Source organism: Lutzomyia longipalpis, chromosome 3 (genome assembly GCF_024334085.1).
Source record: "Lutzomyia longipalpis isolate SR_M1_2022 chromosome 3, ASM2433408v1".
NCBI lineage: Eukaryota > Metazoa > Arthropoda > Insecta > Diptera > Psychodidae > Lutzomyia > Lutzomyia longipalpis.
The window spans coordinates 2,424,476-2,448,348 of NC_074709.1; the positions used below are offsets into that span (position 1 = coordinate 2,424,476).

The 23,873-nt window shown below is 32.9% G+C and overlaps 6 protein-coding genes and 1 long non-coding RNA gene across 12 annotated transcripts in view; 5 read left to right on the forward strand and 2 right to left on the reverse strand.

Moving 5' to 3' along the window:
• The window catches only part of LOC129794093 (GPI mannosyltransferase 3), a 1,193,052-nt gene that overhangs the window by 255,262 nt on the left and 913,917 nt on the right, over positions 1–23,873 (forward strand). The window lies entirely within an intron of this gene.
• LOC129794120 (cytoplasmic tRNA 2-thiolation protein 1) overlaps positions 1–23,873 on the forward strand; it is a 1,132,104-nt gene that overhangs the window by 194,314 nt on the left and 913,917 nt on the right. The gene's annotated exons all lie outside the window — the stretch shown is intronic.
• The window catches only part of LOC129794129 (plasma membrane ascorbate-dependent reductase CYBRD1), a 1,128,201-nt gene that overhangs the window by 190,411 nt on the left and 913,917 nt on the right, over positions 1–23,873 (forward strand). The window lies entirely within an intron of this gene.
• On the forward strand, positions 672–13,861 carry LOC129794128 (mitochondrial folate transporter/carrier). The gene is made up of 7 exons (XM_055834762.1): positions 672–1,111; positions 1,204–1,352; positions 9,043–9,196; positions 9,260–9,515; positions 9,612–9,725; positions 11,267–11,412; positions 13,517–13,861. Exons 2-7 carry the CDS (start codon positions 1,208–1,210, stop codon positions 13,638–13,640), a joined length of 939 nt encoding a protein of 312 aa, XP_055690737.1. The 5' UTR covers positions 672–1,111; positions 1,204–1,207; the 3' UTR covers positions 13,641–13,861.
• On the reverse strand, positions 14,547–21,763 carry LOC129794095 (RNA-binding protein 39). Of its 2 annotated transcripts, XM_055834707.1 has the most exons (6): positions 21,644–21,749; positions 21,488–21,549; positions 17,768–17,835; positions 16,411–16,689; positions 15,888–16,164; positions 14,547–15,636 (listed from the first exon to the last, which is right to left on the reverse strand). In XM_055834707.1, the coding sequence occupies exons 2-6, from the start codon at positions 21,539–21,541 to the stop codon at positions 14,737–14,739; spliced, it is 1,578 nt and encodes a 525-aa protein (XP_055690682.1). In that variant the 5' UTR covers positions 21,542–21,549; positions 21,644–21,749; the 3' UTR covers positions 14,547–14,736. The 2 variants fall into 2 exon arrangements, with proteins under 2 accessions (XP_055690682.1, XP_055690681.1); XM_055834706.1 differs by having other exon boundaries at positions 21,488–21,763.
• On the reverse strand, positions 17,890–19,263 carry LOC129794189 (uncharacterized). The gene is made up of 2 exons (XR_008751004.1): positions 18,971–19,263; positions 17,890–18,756 (listed from the first exon to the last, which is right to left on the reverse strand). It is a non-coding gene; the product is annotated as an uncharacterized LOC129794189 (long non-coding RNA).
• On the forward strand, positions 21,808–23,837 carry LOC129794110 (L-2-hydroxyglutarate dehydrogenase, mitochondrial). 2 transcript variants are annotated; one of them, XM_055834735.1, is made up of 3 exons: positions 21,808–21,837; positions 21,903–21,982; positions 22,475–23,837. In XM_055834735.1, the coding sequence occupies exons 2-3, from the start codon at positions 21,912–21,914 to the stop codon at positions 23,709–23,711; spliced, it is 1,308 nt and encodes a 435-aa protein (XP_055690710.1). In that variant the 5' UTR covers positions 21,808–21,837; positions 21,903–21,911; the 3' UTR covers positions 23,712–23,837. The 2 variants fall into 2 exon arrangements, with proteins under 2 accessions (XP_055690710.1, XP_055690709.1); XM_055834734.1 differs by lacking the exon at positions 21,808–21,837 and having other exon boundaries at positions 21,872–21,982.

The window sequence follows — 23,873 nt, forward strand, 5'->3', positions numbered from 1 at the left end:
TCGGATCCCACTTCGGCTCCTGTCGATGACAGGGTGGGCTCGGTTGGCTGACTCTCACTCGGCTAATGCTCGGCTTCCGCTCGGTTCTCGTTCGGCTCTGGCACAGAGGCTCAATTTTAGTTGAATTTTATTTCTATTTTTATGCTATCCTGTTAGTATCAGTGCAAATAGCCGATGAAATCGTAGCCGGCTAGGATTTTCTGGCATTTTCTGGCAAAAATCCTAGCCGGCTACGATTTCATCGGCTATTTGTACTGATACTAACAGGATAGCATAAAAATAGAAATAAAATTCAACTAAAATTGTGCCTCTGTGTCAGAGCCGAACGAGAGCCGAGCGATAGTCAGCCAACCGAGCCCACCCTGTCATCGACAGGAGCCGAAGTGGGATCCGAAGTACCGTCCCCGAGTGGACGAAGGGCACGAAGCCGAAGTATCCCGAAGTGTAATGAAAATAAAAATATCTAACAAACTTAACTAATTTTATTATACCAGTTCAAGTGGAAAAACTGAAAGAACCCAAAAATTATGTCCCGATGAATTCATTGTTGCTGTGCCTCAGTACAATCGCGGATATTTACAATGTTGTAGTCCTAGCGATTGTCCCGTTTCGTTCCGTGATGCCATGAATGCTGTGTCTCGCAACACCTAAAAGTACAATCTTGAAAGATTCGTAGCTGGATTTTTGTGCAATTTCTGACCAGAAAATTCTCATTCAACTTCAGAAGAACTCCGGATATTGCAGGAGAATCATCGCAGCATATTTTTGCAGTGCATTTTGTGAACTTTCTGCGTTTGTTTGTCAACTTGCCAGGGAAAGTGGTGTGTGCGTGAAAATTGTGGACTTTTTCGGGGGTCTTGCGTCATCCGAAGCTAAACTTTTCCTAATCCGGAAAAAGGCAGCTTCCGCGGAAAATCCACAAGTTGAGAGTGATTCCGTTGCTGCAGCCTGTGCGGCAACACAGCTGAGAATGCTGAGTATGGATCAGGACGACGCCACGGATCCCAGATCTATGGCAGATTGCCTCTAGCTGAGCAGAGAGTTTCTTGCTTTATTTTTGCTAGTTCAGCTCCTCGCGGGAGATTTCTTCACCACGTGCATTCAGTAGAAGGTATTTCTTTGCTTCTCACCAGGCTGGAGGAGAAGGAGATCCACTCTGGTGAGGTCCCTCTAATTCATTTCCTCCTCCTCGTATGTTGGCAGGAAAATGACGACAATGAAGAACGGCAGCACGAAGAAACTTAACCTACTGTCCCTCGTAAAGTACGAGCACCTCGTGGCTGGGATTTCCGGCGGGGTCACTTCAACGCTCATCCTCCACCCTCTGGACCTCATCAAGATCCGATTTGCAGGTAAATTCGCATTTTTTTCCCTCAATTTTTCATCTTCTATATTTTTTTTCCAAAGAATTTTGTTAACCTTGTAATTTGAATTTTATGCTAAAAACGTGAATTGCGAAATTTCTTTGTCTATTCGCACCATTCGCTAAGAGATTTCAGACCGCAGAGACATAAAATAATCATGTTTTATGGCTCTTGATTAACCTGGGAGCATAAACTAGTTTCTGAGACGAAAATCTTTCGGATTGGTTTGCTTTTAGATTTTAAGGGTCGATTTTATTTAAAATCTTTTATTTCTTTAAGATTTTAAAGATTTTTGGTATTCTGTTAAAAATATTGCAAGATTTTGACAGTTCGTTTCTTTTTTGTTGCAATTTTTAGAAAAGAAAATCTCTTGTTTTTCTTCTAAATCAGGATAAAAAATCCATTCAAAAATATAAAAGCTGTATTAATCTTTCTTGATTTACTTGAATTTTGAGCTAAAAATGAAGGTTTCTGTACTAAAAGAAAAATTCTTAAAATTAAATTGAGTGAATTAACCAATTAAATCCCCTTTCGATTTATTTCAACCAATCCGAAGAAAGTTTTAATTCTTCTTCTTCTTTATTGATATTTCAACACAAAAGAACTGCGATTTGATTGGGTGGAGCTATGCTCCATAGTGCAAAGTTTCTTTGAACAGAAAAATTAAGACATTAACGTTTTTCGTAGCATAATGCTTTTCCATAAATCATGTCAAGGGAATGAGATCATAATTAATTACAAAATGTCCTTCTCGTTCATGTTACTCACATAATTTATAATCAGAAGGGTCAAAAGAGTGCCTTCTATGCTTGTCAGGGGTTTTTTTTTATCAGTCTTCTAACCATTTTGCCATAGAAACAGATATTTTCGTATCTATATCATTTGCATTAGTAATGTTTGTTAATTACATCGGATTCATTCTTTTATCAGCGTGTGATGATTATTGTAGCATATGTTTGTATTTTATTGCCATTAAAATTACTTTTATTTTGGGAATTTTTATTGCGAAGGAGTTTATTCATTTTGATGCACTTTTGGCATGTTTTGAAGAATACAGACAGAATTAATATTTTAGTAGATCATAGAACATTTAAAAAGAGCTAAAACAGAAGATTTTTAAATTTTCTAATGGGTTTAGTTGGAAAAAATTAGTCGTAATGTACATAAACCACGCCTCCATTGTACCTTTTTGTTATTTTTTTTAAGTTATATAAAACATAAGCTCTAAGCATATGCTTCATACGCTTCAATTAACACCTCCTGATATTTATATACATAGATTAATATTAATTAATTACGTTCGTTGTCCAAAAACTATCATCTATCAAGCATAGAGCATTTGCTTCATAGCCAAAACCAAAGGTACATTGAGGGCGTGGTTTACATATTTTTGGCCAAATTCTTCCTCTAGAATAAATCAATCAAATGGATGAAACCCGTAATAAAGGAAAAAAAGTTCTTCCTCGAGTTTTTCAGTCTATTTAAGTCTTTTGAGTTTTATTTAATGTTTTTATTAAATGATTTTTAAGAAAACTCTTTGTGTCTGATCAGCAGTTTTCAATGACATGAGAGCACCAAAATGAATAAATTCCTTTTACAGGAAAGAAGTTTGAATTTGTGAAATTTATGTTTCATCTTTTAATTCGCAATTTAATCATTTTCTCATGGATTTTCCTTACTATTTAGCATTGAGACAAAAATTTAAAATAAAGAACTTTTAGTTTTTTTAAAAAGTGATAATAATTTTTTTTTATAATTTTTCTTTCCTTTATTTATTTAAAATGCTTTGGAATTTATGTTTTAATTTATAATTTGCAGTCTATTCATTTTCTCATGGATCTTCCTCAAGTATTATTTAGCCTTCAAACAAAAATTTACACTTTTATAAAAAACTTTTTAATCAATAATTTAAAAAAGAAATATTTAATTTTTAGAATGTTTCTTCAATTACTTTTCTTCCTATTTTTTGTCAACTAGTCTGTTTCACTGGGCACATTATAAAGCTCCAAGAAAATCCTCAAAATTTCTCAAGAAAAGCTTAATACCACAGAAAACCTCCCGGAAGAAAAATCATTGAATTCTGCGTAGAAATATTTGTTTTATGTGTTTTTTTTTTTCAAGCTTGAGCATAGTTCTCTCATATTTATTCATTTTGCATGTTTCAACACAACAACAAAAAAACTAACATATCGCACCATTTATATGAGTTTGGAAAAAAAAAGCTCTTTGCTCTGAAATGGGCAGGTTCACGAGGTCTCCAATGACAATAATTCCTTTTGGCAAAAAAACATTGTTTTTATTCTGATAACGACGGAGGCTCGAATGTGATAAAGATTTTATGTGAAAAACAAGCGGCGCGGGACTAAGCACTAAATGAACGTGCGACATCCGAGTAATATTTAAGTTAAATATTATTGGCGATGAATCTACTTAATTTTTTTAAGAAAAAAAGAGAGGGAATGGAAAAAATATTGACGTGAACAATTTGAACAAGAATTACGTGTTTGGGGCTAGGTAGAGAGCTAAGGTGAACAATGGGAAATGCCATCGATTGGAATGATAATTAGCGAATTGTATGATTCATATTCAGGTGTATTTGGGGTGGTGGAAGAATGTTTTTTTTATTATTATTTTGGCCTAGAGGTGTTTATGAGAAGAAGCTTCTTTCTTTTAATCTCAAGGGGGGTTTATCTGGACGAAATTATTCGGATCTTGGCAAATATTCGGATTATTCGCTAATATTCATGTTAAATTCAAGCACAAAAACACTTAAATCAAATTTTTAAATCAGATTTTTTAAATTTCTCTTTTAGAGAAAAATTAAAAAAAAACCTTAAATTCTCATTAAATGGCTAAAAGGCTCTATCCTATAGTGACGCCAGAAAAGACTATTTGTGACTCAAATACCTTATCATGACTTAGTCTTTGCCTAATGGTGACTCAATTTTTAACTTATTTGTACTACAAAATACCTAATGTAGCTGCGAATTTAAATTTAAGGATATTTAATTAAAATTTCATATATTAATTTTTTTAACGATTTGTAAGGACAAGGGTAGAGTTTTCAAAAGCTAACGAGAGAGCCAAAAAGTAGTAAATGTAACCAAAAAAAAAGACAATTCATGACGATAAATTTTTGGTTTTCAGTCCCAAAATTGCATAGATAATACTTGAGGAATAAAACTTAAAAAAATATAATTTAAAGTCTCAAAAAAGACTAAATTCAAACCAAAAAGTCCTAAATACTTTTTTGTTTTTTTTCTCTCGGTTTTGAGCAAAAGATGTTCATGTGAAGTTCAAAAATTCAGATCTTTAGAAATATACGAATGATTCGCCTAAAAACCAAAATATTCTCCAGATAAACACCCCTTGTTTAATCCACACTTAATGGTGTGTTTTGTCACCTAATGCCCGCGTGAGTGTCTGGAGGCACGTGACGGGTTTTTTTTTCTATTCGTGGTGCAATCTCATAGTTGATAAGAAAGCGCTCAAGTAAGAGATGCCTGCAGGCTAATCGATTTTAATTAACCCTGAACTCACACGACGATTTTGTTCCTGCGATATCCCCCCCATGAGAGTGTTCTAGATAAATTAGTTTTCATTCATGTGGATATTTTCCTGCATTTTATGCAGCCGCCACCTTCTCTCTTCCTCGTTCTAACGGTTGCCTCGTGCGCGCGAAAGTGGAACTTTGTGAGAACTGCAAAATGCAACATTAAAAAAACCTCAATGCCAACTTCTAGAATGCGCGCGCGACCTCATAGAATAATGCTCGAGTTTGTTTTATTTTTTTAATTCATCTCTATTTCCTCTCCATGCAAGTTCAAGGAATATTTTGCTCATTCGCTCCATTAAATTCCATTTATCTTTTTGATTTTTATGTTGTGAAAATTTTCCAAAATGATTCCCAGAAGACACATCACAGAAATTCTCGCCTTTCAAATTGATTTGTTTTTGTGGTGCTCTTAATGAGGGAAGATGATTGAGAAAAAGCAACGGAAAAATAACACCCCAATCGCGATGATCAGTCCAGAAGATTTGCTCTCAAAGTGATCGCAAGTTATATATGTACACTCTACATGTGATCTCCTGAATGAAAAAAAAAAAGCTCAGCAGATGCGAGATTCCTTGAACTTGTGCCAACAACCACTGAGAGTGTAAATTGCTTTTGAAATAATTCCTTCACAAATACAGACGATCGTCGACAAGATCATGACCAAAAGGTGGTTTTTTTCTCTTATATTTATAGAAAGATTTTAAGTGTTTGTCATTTCCACAAAACATCTCAACACGGATGTAAATTAAGTAGGTATATCCTACCTGTCTCGCCTTGATATTTTTTTAAAGATATTTTTATCACAGATCTTCTTATCAATTGTGGTCCATGTTAAGCCTTAAAAAATATTTCAAAGGAAGAATTTTGATAAATTTTGTTTTGACTTGATTCCACTTTTCTTTCATTTTTTTTTGTGTTTGTTTTATGAAAAATTTCCTAAAGATCACAACAAGAAATCCCTGATCTTCAAGGTTTCAAAAGTTCTTAGAGTTTTGCTAATTTTATCATTTTTTTTTTGTTGGTTCAGATTAGAAGATAAAAATAGTTTCCCATAAAAATGCGTGTGACACAACAGTCGTATTAAAACGGTCTGCCTTACGTCCCCGGGAAGATCTTGACTTGAGCATCTTATTGATTTGTAAAGTCTCAGAGATAAAAAAATGAAAATCTTAATCAAACAATTCACAATAAAGGTGAAAAATTCCTAATAGAACAGTTATATAGGAAATTTCCTTCCTTGTAATTTTATTTGGTGATAGATAACTTGGCACTCGCTCAATAAGATATGCGTTCGTCTGTGAGAGCTTTCCGACATTCTTACGTGACTCAATCTTGTCTCTTTTAGCATTTGCATTGAAAATGGCAGGAGATTTAGATTTATTGTTTGAAATTTTCAATAAAGATGTGGGTGTAAAATTTCAAATTTTGACGTTTTGAAAATCAAAATGGCTGCCTATTGCCATTTTGAAATCCCCCAATAATTTTCTTAAAAGCTTGAATTTTTTAATTCTTGTATTATTGTATTAGGCCTGTTAGTAGATGAGAATAGGAGTGATCAAAAAGATTTTTACAAGGATAACTCATAACTACTAAACAATCGGTCAAGCCGTTTTGCCAATATGGCCGCTGAAAGTCGAAAAGAGAAAGCCGCAAGCTCGTTCTTTAATATAACTTGAGAACGGATTGACCAATTTTGATCAAATCAAAACACAATTTTTTAAGTAATTCAAACTTCAGTATACTATTCTAAGGAAAACCTTAAAAGTTTAAAATAAATCAAAACTTAAAAAATCGCTGCAAGAAGTTCAAAAATCGAGAAGAAATCATTCAAATTTTTAAACGGTTTTTTTTTCATGGAATCAAATTATTAGAAAAAATTCTTAAAATTTCAAGAATTTTAAAATTTCAACGGTTTAAGGTTTTATTGGTCGCAGAATAGAATCAATTATTAATGTACAAAAATAAGTGAATTATGTAGGGGAGGGCGGGGCTAATAAAGTCACTTAAGGGTTTGGAAAAAGCCTAAAATATCATATTTCCTAGCTAGATAAAACAAAATGATCTGAGAAAGAGTTGTAGGGCAGTAAATTTCCTAAAGAAATGAGCTAAACATTTCGCTTTATGCATTTGGGAAATATGATATTTTGAGCTTTTTCTAAACCCGTAAGTGACTTTTTTAACCCCGCTCTCCCCTATATTTATGTAATAAATTATGCTGCAGATTTTGCAAAAAGGAGATAAAAAAAAGTTATGAAAAATAAAAGAAAAGTACCCAAAGAAAGAACTTGGATTTGCCCTAAAAAGTGAAGGTTTTATAAGATTTTTATTTCAACTCACTTCCACTGAAATTCATGTATGTATTGCAAAAGAAAAGTCGTGCACAACACATATAATTTTCATTTGTATGTGCACTATAATTATAGTATTGTAGAGTAACTATATAAACTATAATGTGTTGTATTAAGTACTTGGACATTTCCTCAACAAACTCTCCACCACAAACGAACATACAGAGAAAATCTCAAAGTGTGACGAATGATTCAATTGAGAGCTAAAATTGCAGCATTATTTCGCAATAGCTTATAGTAATTCAGCTGAAATTCTCTCCAATTGATTGAGCAAGAGAGACTTTTTGGCTCGACTTTTTGAGCTTTGAATGAAGAGAAAAAAAAAGAATTAATCATCCCAAAATGATTTACTAACATTGTAAAATTTAATCAAAATTTACTCCCAGCAATGCTTAGAATCTCTGTGAGAACATTACAAGAATCTCGCGTGATTGCATTTTTTTCCCTAATGAATTGAAAGAAATTTCTCGTAAATTTTGACTTTGAAATGTTGAATTTAATGAGGAATTTCATTATTTTAATTATACCTACATTTTATAATTATTCGTTTTTCTAATTTAGCATTGAAATATTGATTAGTTGAGCATAGCAGAGATTATTACTTTCTGTTTCTTTTTTTTCTTTCTTTGTATGGTGGCTCTTTGTTTTCTTATATCACGTGAAGAGAATAAATATTTAGTTTTAATGGGAGTATATAAAATAAATCTTCAATTTTTATTGATTTAAAATTCGAGGGGTTTCTAAATGAGGCTAATCTCTCATTATATTTAATTAGCTCACACAGAAAACATTCTCATTGTCTTGAAGTTTTTGAATTATGAGCACAAACTAACGGATAAAATTGAAAAAAAAAAATCAATTTATTACTTGTGTGAAAAAAAATCAATATGGCTGTCGCTGTAGCCGACATTTTGAATTTTATTTCAGTGTTTTCGATATTAATTCGAACTCTGTGATAGCAAGAATGTATAAAATCAGATTTTCTTAAATATTTTCTGAAATATAAATCGAAAATAGAATAAAATGGCTTTCCTTAAAAAATATGGCGGCTGTTGTAGTCGCCATTTTAATTTTTTTTTCGTTTTCAGCAATAAATTAAATGTTGAAAGACATAAAAAAAACTGAAAATATGATGTATTTTAAATATTCTTTAGGATATCCTGTGATCTGTGTATGTTGAAAATAAAATAGAATGACTCCTCAGAAGAAAATGGCGATTTATGCGTCGCCATTTTGAATTATTTTTATTGTTTATCGGAATTATTGAGAATTTTGGAAAGTTTGTATGTAGAAAGGTTGAAAATCGATTTTTTCTGATATAATCCATAATCTAATTAAAATTTCTTCTTATATAAAAAAAAATGGCGGCTATATAGCTGTCAAATGAATGGCCATTTTGAATTTTCTATGCTCTTTTTCGGTTATTTCTCGATTTTTATAAGACTAAGGAGGCAGAAAATATAAATTGTTTAGCCACTTTTTTTTTATAAATTGCATAATGTTTCAATTAAATTAACCCTTTCTCCTCCACATGAAACATAGAAACATTTTGAAATATGCGATCATTTTATCGCGATATTTATTCTGTAAATGCTCTCAAAGGCCTTTTCTACGTAATCTTAACGTATTTCTAACTTGGAAAAAAATTAAATTCATTTAAATTAAAAAAAAATGTTTCACATTTGGGTCAGCGTATGACCCAATAGACGTGAAATTTTTTTGTGATTTTTCAATTGAAAAAAAAAAGAAGAATTTTATGAAATTTCTTTTGCAGTGAACGATGGTCGTCAGGCAACCATTCCACAGTATCGCAATCTCTCAAGTGCTTTTGCAACAATATTCCGCCAGGAGGGCCTAAGGGGCTTGTACAAGGGGGTAACACCCAATGTTTGGGGTTCTGGGAGTGCTTGGGGATTCTATTTTCTTTTGTAAGTTCCCTCCGGAAGGCTCTAGTTCCCGTAATTCAATATTGATTGATTTTAACCTTTCAGCTACAACACCATAAAGACATGGATTCAGGGTGGTAATACACATATCGCTTTGGGGCCAACAATGCACATGATTGCAGCGGCAGAAGCTGGAATTTTGACGCTAGCAATGACAAATCCCATCTGGGTGGTGAAGACACGTCTCTGCCTCCAATATTCCAATGAGCTCAGTCCAAGTGGGGAAAGTACAAATTATCGAGGGATGGTTGATGCACTTAAAAAGATCTACCGAACAGAGGGTGTCCGTGGATTCTATAGAGTACTAAATTTTCCTTTTTTTTAGCTTTTGGGCAATATTTCTAATTTCTTTTTTGTGTTTCGTATTTTACTTTATTTTTCAATTGCAAACAAAAAGGGTTTTGTTCCCGGAATCTTCGGAGTATCACACGGGGCACTTCAGTTTATGACCTATGAGGAGATGAAGAATCGCTACAATCAATATAGACGATTACCAATTGATCAGAAGCTGGTAAGTTTTATTTTTTTTTTTTTGTATAAATATAAAAGTTTCTTCCACCATTCATACTTTCATCGATTTTCAATTAAACACGAAGCTTTTTTTGTTGTCTCATTTGGCTACGCCTATAGAGACCCCACCCCTGCTGGGAAATACAATTCACGCAAGAGTCGTGTTTAAATGATATAAAGCCACATTTCTAATGCCCCACAATGTGATAAGGTCACTATCTCCTTTGCTTCGTAACTCATTAGAAAGTCGCGAAAGAAATCAGCGAGAGATATTGCAGAACGTTATCTTTTGCAATGATCCATTGAAATGTGATTTAGATCGGGAAGTTAGGTTTTCTGAACTTAAAGATTAATTTTGAATTTTAAAATATTTCTTTTTGTTTTTTTTATTGATAAATTAAATTTTATGTTAGGATTTAGAACAATAAAATTTTCTTAATGATGATGTTGTTTCAGCTTAATGTTAAAAGATTGTAGGAAGAAGTTAATTTTTTGTCGATTCTTAGCATTGTGCGTCAGTGGCGTATGTTCAGGCAATAATTTTTTTTCATTAGATGCCTAAAATAATTATTTTTAGGCTCAAATTTACTTACAAACATTTGTTAAATTTATATTTTTCAAACTTAAAAAAAAAGTTAAAAGTTTGGATAAATTTAAGTATTTTAGAACAGTATTGTGAAACATTGAAATAAGTCTTAAAAACTTTAGAATGGAAACGTAAAACTCCCAAATTTTAGAACAGAAATCTCAAACGTTAAAATAATTCTCAAACTTTCGATTAGAAACGTGAAACTTTAGCACAATTGGTGGTGTTGATCTTGTTAGCCTAATCCTCAGATTTTAGAACAAAAATGTCAAACGGCGTTAGAATAGGTTAGACAGCAATCTCAAACTTCAGATAAATCTCAAATTTTAGTACAGCAATTTCAAACGTTAGAATAAGTTTCAGACTTTCGAACAGAAACGTCAAACGAATGATTCTCAAATTTTAGAACAGAAATGTCAAACGGCGCTAAAATATTTCTCAAATATTAGAACAGAAAGGTAAAACGTTAAAATAATTTACAAATTTTAGAACAACAACGTTAAACGTTAGAAGAAACGTTCAATTCACATAAGAAAAAATAATTCAATCAATGGAAACGAACTATCAAACGTTTAAAAAAGATGTCAAAAGGTTAGAATTGCATTAACCAATTGTCAAAAGCTGCTAAGTAGTTCTACTGATGTCTACTGATTCACTAATGTCAATTGATTTTAGTAAAAATTTTATTAATTTTTTTTTAATTTAGTGTTTTAATTTAGAAAGATTAGTAAGTTTTAAAAGATCTAAAATTTTAGTACTTTTAGTACTTCATAGTCGGGATACATTTTACTCAAAATATCACCAAAAAAAGTTTTTTTTTTTAATTTTTATCAAAGCAGCATAAATGATTCATATTTCACTCATTCGGAAAGCATTTGACGCAATCTTTCTTCATATGTCTTTTGCTGTTGAGTGGCCTCCTCTTAATTTAGAATTGTACTTAAATTCCTTTGCAGACAACCACAGAATACTTGACATTCGCTGCAATTTCAAAGCTTATTGCAGCTGCAGCAACTTATCCCTACCAGGTGATAAGGGCTCGTCTCCAGGATCATCACCTTCACTATGAGGGTACATGGGACTGTATTAAGCAAACTTGGAGGTATGAACGAATGCCAGGTTTTTATAAAGGTTTAGTTCCCTACTTAGCCCATGTCACACCAAATATATGCCTAGTTATGCTGATTTATGAGAAAGTAACTCATGCATAGAAAAAATAAATTAATTAATTGATTAAATCAATAAATCATAAAAGTAAAAAAATAATAAAAACATATAAATAAAAAAAATGAATTTAGTAAATATAAAATATTAGTTTTTTCAATGTGTAGATGGTAAAAAAAAAGAATGAAGAAAAAATATTTTCTCAATTTCATATTTGCAAAAAACTATGCTAAATAAAAAAAAGATTATTAAAACACTTTTAATCACGCTAAGAGAAATGAAAAAAAAGTATTTAAAATGAAAAAATAGTTTAAAATGTGTGGTGAAAGTACTTTAATTGAAAAAAAATGAAGAGACGTTAAGAAAAGACAGTGTTTTTTGCTTTAAAAACCAAAATACATATAATTAGATAAAATATTTAAATAAAATGCTAAATATTTTTTAATTTCTCTATGTGTTGATTTTACATAAGTTTCTTATAACTGTGAAAATAAGCTAATGCTTTAAAAAAATAAAATAATTATTTGAAAAAAAAACTTAGAATTTTTAGAACAAATAAGAAATAAAAAAAAATAATAAAATGAAGAATTAAAAAATATATAATTTGCTGGTCAAATAAAATGAGAATAAAATGACAAAAGCATTCGCATTAAATGAGATCATAAAGTGTTTGATAGACGAGAAGAAATGAAGAGAGGAAATAGATAGAGATGGGGGTAGTAGATAAACTGATGAAAACTCATGTGATATATAAAAAAGAATTCTGTTTTTTTTTATTCTATTCCTATAATTAAGTATTTTTAAATGTGAACATATAGAAATGTTAAAGTGAGATTGTTAAACTTATAAAAATACTTTGGCAAAAAGATTCTTTTCTTTCCATTTGTTTTTGTAAATGTTTTTAAGGAAAATTTATTTTTATATTATTGCACAACTTAATACTCCTTTTTGTAGCAAAAGAAATCAAGAAAAAAAGACAATATCACGCGGATTAAAATACGCGCAACCTTGAGCAAAATTAAGCGACTCACTGACCAAGAATCTTCTTGCTAAGGTAAGAGACAATGTTAGTCTTACACGGAAGTGTGTTGCACCCATAAAAAGCTTGATTGTGCTGTAAAAAATTCATTTATTTGTAGCTAACTCCATAATAATGCTAAACAAGAAGAAAATTAATCAGACATTTACATGAAAATCACAAGAAAATGAAACATAAATAGATTTAGAATAGTTATTTAGAAGAGAGTGCGAGAGAATTTTTATTGTGCTGCAGAAACTAATAAATCAAATGCGAATTGCTTGCTATTCTCATTTATCAAAAAATCATTTAAAAAAATTGGCAAGAAGATCATGCTATTTATTAATTTTCCATCATATTTATTAAGTATTTTTAGCTATGAATCTGTTCAAATTAACCTTGCACTGAGGCTCCATCTTGAAAAAACAAGCTGTAGCCAATGAAAATGCTTTGCTGGATTTTATTAACCAATCAGAGCTCTGTTTTCAAGTTCATATTCTTCTTCTTCTTCAGTTAAACTTCATTTAAAAATTACTTAATAAAATAACTTGATTACAAAGGCATGACTACAGTGCAGGGTTAATTCAAATAGAGTTATGTACATAAATAATTTAGAATTCATAATGTGTGTTAAGCTGTAAATCAAAGTTTAGAATTTTGGTGTATGAGAGAGAGAGAGAGAGAGTCGTCACAGGAACTAATCATTTGTAAGGCGGCATAATTAAAAATCAGCAAGACATTTGTCTTTTCATGTTGTGCTGCAAAAGTGTTGCAACAATAGCCATACGATGAGCAACGCCATGCTACAACAACTTCATCCATTTATTGCTTTATCCGTTTGTTTTGTTTGTTTTGTTATACATAAAAGACGCCCCCCGCGATGTCGTCGTGAGAGAGAGAGACGTGAAATGGGGATTGAGAGATAAAAATGAGATTTGAAAGTGCAAGATATTTTAATTAATCTTTTTATATTATAAATTATTTTATCCCGTAGTATATTTCGTCTTTTTTGCAACTTTTGCAGGTTTGAGAAGTGGCGTGGATTTTACAAAGGACTCGGACCAAATCTGACCCGTGTTGTACCAGCAACAATGATTACATTTGCAACATATGAAAATCTCTATCACTACATGCGCGACAATAAGTAGATAGAAAAGAGAAAATAAATGAATTAAATGTGATTCAACCTGTGACAGATCATCACAAAGACTAAAATAAAATAATTAGTTACCCAAAGGCCGCCATAAAGGATACATACCAAAGGTAAATGGAATTTAAACAGGATGCCAACATCCTGGAATGCAGCCAATTGCAGCATTTTGTTAGTCGTTAGTATAGTCTCTGAATAATACAGGAGTTTATTAGAAAATCAATGTGTTTTATTTCTTTTTCTTAAAGTTTTTTAAAATAGTGGAAAAATCCAATTTTGTGTTGAAAAAAGTGAAAATTCAAAATACATTTTTTGGCGCCAATGAAATTGGTTACAGTTCAAGCTGACTTCGTCGACGATAGCGTGTTTTTCGCGATTTTCTCACATTTTCCGGGCGTTTTTCCCGTCCGGGTATGGTTTTTGGGGCGTATGAAGCGCCCCCGCGTCGAATGGCATCAAAAAAATGAAAAATTCAAATTTATTTAATTTCAAAAAGTCCCCAGAGTGTAAAAAGCCAAAAAACGGTAGTCTACTTTCAGGGGCAGAGTGCATCCCGCTCCCACCCTCGGTCCCTCTCGCTCACACATCGTCTACTGAGTGAGCATGTGTCGCATGTGCCTATAAATGTTGCAGCGCAAGCTGATTTCACCGACGATTTTTAATTTTTAATTCAAAAAATCCAAAAAAATCTTTTTTTTCTCGTTTTTTTCTATTTTTTCTTTCAAATTCCATTAAATTTTGAATTTGTAAATCAAATTCCATTAAAATCAATAAAAAAAAACCAATTAAAATGCAGCGAAAGAACGAAAAATAAAATAAAAAATCATTCACTTTTTTGCATAAATTTTATTTGATATCCCCTATTCTCCTAAAATTAATTCTACACAGAAAAAAAATTATGCGATTGAGTTTTACACATCAAATATATTATAATAGTACTTCCGGACAACTCATAAAATATTTAATATAACACGAAATAATTTCTCAAACTTTTATAAAAAGTCATTTTGAAAGTTTTTTTTTGTTGTGAAAATTGCGCCTGTTTAACATTTTGTGTTTAAGTTTTTTCATTTTCCTGGAATTGGTGCTTTCTTTTATGGCTTCCGCGTGGGTATGAGAAGCGTGGAAGCTGCCACGGAGTCCGGAAATAGTGTGTGATAGTTGAGAAGTGGAACGTAGGCGGCTGTTATGGCTCGTCCGGCAAACCAACGTCCATGGAGTGAATTGACTGCAAGTACGGCCGTTGCAATGCTCGGACATTTGACGTAGACATTCCCTTGCGGTGAGAGTTTATCCACAAACACGTGGTAGCATCCCCCGTGCTTGTTTGCCTCCTCAATGACATCATCCTGAATCTCCTGCTCCCACGCGGGATTTGTCTCCGACGACGGATCAAACATATTCGACAGCATGAAGCATTGCGTGGCAATGGGAGGTGTTGCTGTGGGTGGTTGACTCGGTGGCTGCTGCGGCGCCGTGGCGAGGAGGGCATTCGCCGCCGCCTGTGGTACCGCCAACCCAGCTCCTTCGGCTAATTTGAACATCAACTGCAGACGCCCCGTGGCGCCCAAATCAATCCCACTGCGATCCATCTCATCCGTATCCAGGGATGTGTTTGTATTCATATCCAATCGCTCCGTCACATTGCCCACCTTCATCGGCCGCCCCGCCAATTCGAATCCATTCAACTGCTCAAGCGCCTTCTTTGCATCCTCCGCATTGTGGAACGTTATGAACCCATAGCCCTTGGAGCGTCCTGTGTCATTGTCCATGATCAACTGGATCGAGTCAATCTTGCCGAAAGGCTCAAAAATGCCACGAAGCATATCTTCCGTTATGTTAAAATGCAACGAACCCACGTACAATCGCATGGGACCCACGGGATTCTTCGGCAATATCGCAGGAGGAGCATTCGCCAGGCGATTCTTCTCTGCCTGCGTGTGTTGCACACTTATTGGAATTCCCAGCAATTTCTGTCCCGAAAGTCCCAGAGCCTGAAAAATTATTTAAATTATTAATCTTTTGTTGATTTTTCTTCATTAATTTAATCTTTTTTTTTATTTTTTGTATTGAGAGAATAATTTTATCTTTGAATATTAAAAGCATCAAAGATTTTTGAAAGCTTCCTCAAAATTAATTTTTAATTTTGCATACATTTTCCCCCAAATTGAAACAACAAAAATAAATCTCAATTTGGTCTACATGTATGCTAAAAAAAAAATAAAACTATTAAATTAAAACTCACCAATGGAACTGATTCGGGATCCTTAAATTCAATGTAGGCAATCCCCTTGAAGCGCTTTGTCTTGTTGCACGTAATCAGTCGCACGTCACGCACTTTGCCCACACTCGAGAAGAATTCCTCGAGGTCTCGTGCCCGAATTCGTTGTGACAGCTGCATGCAAAACACCGTCCTTGCGTCCCGTTCCTCCGGACTCAGATCTTCAGGCGGTGAATGGTGCCCCAGGCCATTTGGGGGTGTTCTTCCGCGGCGAAAATGTCTCGGTGATGGAGATCTTCGTCTGCAAAAAAAAATCATTATTATTTTCCTGGGGCTGTATTCTCTAAGAGTGAAAAACTCTCGTGATAAACTCCCGAAGGCTCTTTTCAGGGAAAAATCGAGAAAAACTTTACGTGAGCTTGACCCTGTAAGAAAAGGTCCGTTAAAGCTCTAAAGCCTTCAGGAATTTATCACGGGAGTTTTTCACTCTTGGAGAATTCATGCCCTGGAAAATAAAAGAATAAACAATAAAACCTTTTCAATTTACCTTCTAATGGGTGATCGACTACGGCGTCTCTCCCGTGCACTGCCACGGGGTTTGTCACGTGGCTTACTCCCACCTCTGCGTCCATTCTTGGAGCGTGAACGACGTCGATTCCCCCCCGAGCGACTCCTCCGCCGGCGGCTCTCTTTGTCTTTGGAGCGACTCCTACGCCTCTCCTTGGAGCGACTCCTGCGGCGTTTCTCGCGCGAACGATTCGCATCGCGGGATTTCTTCAGCGATCTATCCTTATCTCCAGAACGATCATGACTCCTCGAACGGGTCCTAGAAAAGGATTTTTTTAGAGAAAAAAATTAACATTTTTTTTAAATTTCTTTTTTAATAAAAAGCATAATTTCTAAATAATAATAAATATATTTTAAAGAATTTTAATTGAAGCTGAAAAAGGAATTTCAAGCAAGTCATTCAACATTTTTAAAATAAGAAAAATAGTTTTTTAAACTTTTAATTTTAGGGAAAAATGTTATTCAGAACTTTTTTTAAAAGAATTTAACAAAATATTGTAGAAAAAATTCTTTTTGCCTTCAAACATTAAGAAAAAAAAAAGAAAATAATAAAATCAGTGCTGATTTTGAACCTAGAACAATTAGCTTGTTAATCCATAACTCTAGCCACTCTGCTATTTACTTTTTGACATGTCGAACAAAGAATTTAATACATTTTGCATTTATTAAGAAAAATTTAGATTTTAATGCAAAATTCCTTAAAGAAAAATCAATTTTAAGGCAAATTTTTGGGTTTTAAAAATGAATTCATTTCTTTAAAGATTAAGAAAAGCAAAAAAAAAAAAAAGAATAAAAATCATCCATCCAACATTAGATTTGAACCCAGAACAATCAGCTTGTGAATACATGCTTCTACCCTCTGTACTATTAATTTCGTTACATCTTTAAAAGAAAATCAAAAACATTTACATTTTATGAAAGAAAAGTATAAGTTTATTTCAAAATTCCTTGTAGAAAGATTAATTTTTAAGCAATTTTTTATAATTTTCTGGCTAGAATTCAAAAAGTTTTCCTTTTACTGGAATTTAATTAACTTTACAAAATATAAAAACTTTGTCATTTTTAAAGTTCTCAAAAAAATAAATCATAGCATCGTTGACATGATAAAATATTTCTTTAAATATTAAAAGAAGCTAAAAAACTAATCATCCAACATTAGATTTGAACCTAGGACAATCAGCTTTTGAATCCAGAACTCTGTCATTGAGCTATTTGTTTGTCTTCTTCCCAAATAAAGACATTTTACATTTCTTTTTGAAGCAAAAATTAAGAATAAAATTCTGAAATTGTTCGCAAATTTAAATAATTTTATAAAATAAATAGAATAGTAAACTCACCTTCCGCGTTTGTTCTCCTTGTCCCTTCCATTCTGTACTCTACTTGGCGATGAATTAAACACGTCATCCTATTTTACACAATGAGTCATTTCATTATTTTTTCGGTTTGTGTTGGGTTTTGATTTGTTTTTTTTTTTTGAATTTTTTTTTAGAGACAGATAGAGAGACATTTTGGATGTAGAGCATTTTGAGGTTTACACAGCCAGCAACGTCGTGTCAGAGTCGAGTTTTTTCGCGCCAAATGACAACACAGCATGAATAAAATAAAAAATGTGGCAAATTAATAAATATTCTCCTTTTATGTTGTTTGTTATATAGTTTTAATAAAAAAAAATTATATATAGAAAAGTTATTTGTGAAGATAAAAAAAAAAACATTTAAAATTCTTTTAGAAAATGAATAAAAATAACCTAAACTATTATTTTTTTTATTACGTATTTTGCTAGGTTAAACCTGTTACCATAACCATTTTTCTTTTCTTTTTTACTTTAATGATTAAAAATTGTAATTTTAAAATAAAATCTTTTTCTTTGCACTCAGAAATATTACGGTGGACAGGAAAAATAGTTAAGAGAATCACTTAGAATTGACAGACCAAATAAGAAATACAAATTAAAACATTAAAAACTTTATTTTTTTTAAAAAAGAAAATTGATCAAGTCAATAATTCTAAATGTTTCTTTTAAAAATTCCTTTTGATTTATAAAAATTAATTCGTGTTTTATGAAACACAAATTAAGAAATAATTAAAGAAATCAACGATTGTTGGGCAATCATTGATGAATCCTTTTCACTTCCGGCTCACTATTTGTCTGGGCTTCAAACCTCAATTGCCTAGAAACGCTTTTTTTATTTTTGGATTTTGTTTTTTAAAATGTTTTTCATTCTGGGATTTACCAAACTTACCAGATCACCACAATCCAGCCAAATTAGAAGTACTTGTTCAATCAACGTACATTGAGAAATATGTGACTTTTTTAATGGAACTTCTGCAAAAGATACACCCGTAAGAAATTGTACCAGAAAAAATCATGATCACTTTTAATTTTAGAGGAAAGATTTTCAATATTTAAAAAAAAATTAATTGAGGGGGGACTAACAAAAAATAATTCAAAAAAGGGATTTTTTTTTGTTTTGAAAACTATGATAAAAAATAAAAAATGTTAGGAATTTGAAGAAAGAAAGAAAGAAAATATAATTTACTTTTGCATTCTGTCAATCATGTTTCCTTCTGGTTGTATCTCCGGCACAATATTTTTTTTCTTGGGTCTTTTCCATCATCTACAAAAGAGGGTTCAAGATTAAGACAACAACAAAAAAAAACACATTTCGCATCAACATTATGGCTTTTTAACCCGCGTGCTGAAGCTGGGGCACATTGGCTGAGATCCTTTCAACACATCACACCCCCTGATCAACTCATCAACACCAAATAGTCACAAGCTAGTAAGTTTGCGTGGGCATCTTGTAACCGCGTCAACATGTTGTGGGGAGCCCTGGGCAAATACGGATATTTCAGTCAACATTTTTTTTCTTCTTCAAATTCATTTGTTTTTTGTACATTTATTTTGTTGCAACATTTTGGAAAGTTTTTTCTTCTTCATGTATTGAAAGTCTATTGTATCCTTAAGCACCATTTGATGAAGGTATACTTATTTACCTGTCCTAAAAGGTTTTTAGATTGTTTTCCAATTAACTTTTATAGTTAAGTAGGTAGTAGGTTAATGGATGTGTTTAAATGAGATTTTAAAATTAAAATACCTAAACTTAAAATCAAATCAAATCAGATTCGAGAAAATAATTGGCATTACTTTTAATTTTAATTAATAAGAAATCCTTAAAGATTAGACAGAACTTTTTCTTATAAAATCTTTTTTTAAGTAGAAATTCTTTAAGGTTTTACCAACAAAAAAAAGTTTTCCGAAATATTTAGTCGTTTCATCTGATTACTTTTCAAAAAGAAAGATTAATTAAATTGATTTACTGCTATCTATTAAGTTCTGATCCTAAATGGTTTAGATCCCCTAGGCCAAAATATGCGAATTGCCTAATTTTGTTTCATAAAGGGTCTAAAACTGAAATTCTAAATAGCAATAAGTAAAACCTAAGTTATTTAAGCTAGGCCTACATTTGTTAACCAAGACCTAAGTTTTTTAAGCTAGACCTAAGTTACCAAAGTTCCAAGCATAAGTCTTAATTTAACTAGGCCTAAATTTTTCAGGCCTAATCTAAGTCTTTTAATCTCAAAATTTCATGGAAAACATAGATATTATAAAAAATAGACACTTTAATGGGGATCTGTAGTAAATATTTAATCGGTTTATTTCGGAATCATAGTCATGCAACTCAGGCTTCCCATTAATTCATTAATTAAATTAAAATTATCAACCTAAAATTTTGGAAAGAAATTCTAAATTTAGTTCTTCAAAGTTTTAGGTTTCAGTATCGATTAAGGTTTTTGAGTACGCTAAGTTATTAGGGCTAGGCCTAAATATTTAAACCGAGATCTAAGTTTTTTTTTAACCAGGACCTATGTAAGCTAAGCTAGGCCTAAGTATTTCTGCTAAGCCTTTTTTTAAGCTCAAGTTTTAATCAAAGCCTTGGTTTTTTGCCAAAGGTTAAGTTTTTTAAATTAAAGCCTATGTGTTTAAGGCAAGACCTAAGTCTCTTAACCTAGACCTAGGTTTCTTAAGTCAGATCTTAGTTTTCTATTAATCCAAGAATAAATCTTAGTTTAATTAGACTTAAGTTTTTTAGGCCTAGCCTAAGTTTTAAAGGTTAAAATTTCAAGAAAACCAACATAGAACTTACAAAATATAGACACTATTTCGGAATTCCTTCATTAAAAGGATTAAGGATAATCCCTCAGCAGCGCTTGTGCATAAAACATGCTTCGTAGAGTGAGAATTTCCTTCTCTGTACAAAATCGTTATCTAATAGAAAAAGAAATTTAATTCCTCCTAACACCCACTCCATTAGACTTATTTAATCAGCAGCGAATAAAACGTCTCTGATAAATATAGCAACGTTTTTTATACGCATTGATGGGGGGAAACCTTGTGAAATATTTAATTGCCTTCATGTTTTATCGATTAGCCCCGATGGAAAAAGAGGTACTGCGTTGTTTGTTTTTTAAGGGTGTTAAGGATACAAAATACTTTCCAACGTTTCTTAGAGAGTTAATATTGCTTTTTTCCAAACAATTTTAACACCTCTCAAAAAATTCTCTCAACGATTAAACTTTCCATTTATTTTTTTATAGTAAATTCTCTTGATTCATTTTTCTTCTGGAGTTTATTTTATTCAATTTCTTTAAGTAATTTAAGTACCTCAAGGTTGACCATTCGATGAATGTGAGACAATCAGTAGCTGGGTAATCAACATTTTTGTCTATAAATGCAGAGAACGAGGATATTTGAGTGCAAAATTTCATTATAAATGGCATGTTTTGTAAATAAAACTATTTTCGTCATTTTCACATTATTATTTTTTTTTGTAAACAGAAAAATAAACAAATTAAAAACTATATTTTAGCTAAAACTTAAAAACTATTTTAAAATTACATAAAATACAAGAAAAAAAAACACTGCGAGTGGGGCACACTTTCTCCGCTGCACTTAACAGTGTATAATAGCAGCAGCAACACGGAGAGACATTACCAGGTGCCCCCACCTTTGTTTTTTTCAGTGTTTTCATTCATGGACAAAAAAATTTACTTACGTCTTTGCGATAGGGTGCTTCCAACATGGCTTCTACGTCCAAGTCTTCGGCCATCTTGAGACCTGCAATTTTTCCACTCAAATTATCTCGTCGTCCCACACGTTCTCGCGAATTTCTTCAAGCGCACAAGATGCCCTGCAGTCTGCAGCACCGTACCTTAATGTTTTTCACACCTTCCGTGCAGGATTAAACTAAGAAAATTAAAATTTTATCTGCACCACAACACCTCGCCTGTCACCAAGAGAATGAGACAAAAAAATCTGACACACTGACATTTCTTGTCGAAAACAAATGGCGAATTGCTCGTCATTTAGGCGACTTTGGGCGAATTTTTATTTACGATCTGTCGGGTAATTTTTACAAAAAAAAAATATCTATTTTTGCTATCGTGTGGAGTTATTTTTGCATTTTAAAGTGAGATGAAATGAATTTTCTACGTTGCACAAATCATCAGGGGGTCCTTAGGCGCTTCTACTACGGACAAACATGTGTAGAGTAAGTTAAATTCAATTGAATTCATTTCGACTAGTTTTTACCAAAATCAACATACCCTTGTACACTGGAAAAAATTACTTAAAGGGAGTTGGTAAATTCTTGGTAAAATTATATTTTTTTTAAAGAAAAGTTTTACCAAAAAACTTTTTTTCAATTTTCTGCTTTTTGTGATTAAATATTTCACTTTATTAAAAATAATATTGTACGCATCTCACTATTAAAATGAAAACTACATAAAATCGTTTTATTGAAACTATGCTATTCTGAAATTGTACATAACCAAACATCTCTTAGAATTTCATTGAATCATATTTTTTTACTAAAAAAAATGAAAAGAAATCGAAATAATAAAAAGAATCTGATCAAAAGTAAGATTTCACAGTACGTCACATCTTAACAAGCTTCGCTGCAAGGTTAATTTGAACTGAAAATAAACGTCTTTTGCATAGTTACCTTTTTTTCATTTTTCAAAGAAAAACTCTCTAATTGCAGAAAATACGATTTACTTGTCATTGGTGGTGGAATTGTGGGAGCAGCATCTGCTCGTGAAATCCTCCAACGGCGTCCAAATCTCAAAGTGGGCTTGGTGGAGAAAGAAGAGCGTGTTGCACAGCATCAAAGTGGCCACAATAGTGGTGTAATCCATGCTGGGATCTACTACAAACCCGGAACACTCAAAGCACGCCTCTGTGTTGAAGGTCTCAAAATGTCCTATGATTACTTTGATAGACGAAATATTCCCTACAAGAAATGCGGGAAGTTAATTGTTGCCACAGATGAGAGTCAATTGAAGAGTTTAGATGATTTGTATGCACGTGGAATGGCAAATGGAGTGCCAGACTTGCAAATGGTGGATGGGGATAAAATTGCTGAAATTGAACCTTATTGCCAGGGTGTTAGGGCCATTTGGTCCCCACATACGGGTATTGTTGACTGGCAGTATGTTACGGAATGCTACGTTGAGGATTTCGTGGGATTCGGTGGGATGGTTTTTACCAATTTTAACGTTGTTAAAATTGAAGAGTCCCCAGATGACCCTGAATACCCTATAAATGTTCATAGTAAGTCCATTAAGAGAATTCGAACAAAGTATGTCCTGACATGCGGTGGCCTTCATTCGGATAAGTTAGCAGAGATGACGGGTGGTTCGAGATCCCCGAGAATTGTACCTTTTCGCGGGGAATACCTTCTTCTGCGCCCTGAAAAGTGCAATTTGGTACGTGGAAATATCTATCCTGTACCCGATCCTCGTCTTCCCTTCCTCGGTGTTCACTTTACCCCACGTATGGATGGGAGTGTGTGGCTGGGACCGAATGCAGTGTTGGCATTTAAACGGGAAGGCTACACATGGGGCGATGTGAATCCCCTTGATCTCCTCGATGCTCTCATGTATCCGGGATTTCGCAAATTGGCCACCAAGTACATGAGCAGTGGCGTGCAAGAGATGATGAGATCAATATTCATTGGAATGCAAGTGCGTGAGCTGCAGAAGTTCATCCCAGAAGTTACGGAATTCGACATTGAGCGTGGTCCTGCGGGTGTTAGGGCACAAGCTCTCGATCCCGATGGGAATCTTGTGGATGATTTTGTCTTTGAACGTGGGAGCGGCAAGAGTGCCGTTGCACAGAGAGTACTTCACTGCCGGAATGCCCCATCACCCGGGGCAACGAGTTCTCTGGCAATTGGAAAAGTTATTGCGGATAAACTTGCTGAAGAGTTTAAATTGTAGTAAAAATATTTACAGAATTATTTGCATTTACCAAGTTGGAACAAATTCTTAGTTTTTTTTGTAAAATGGTAAATTGTGGTAATTTGGTTAATTTTGTGATAAGTATAAATAAAATTTTATTTGAATTTTCGACGAGTTTTCCATAACCTCAATGTTTTGTTG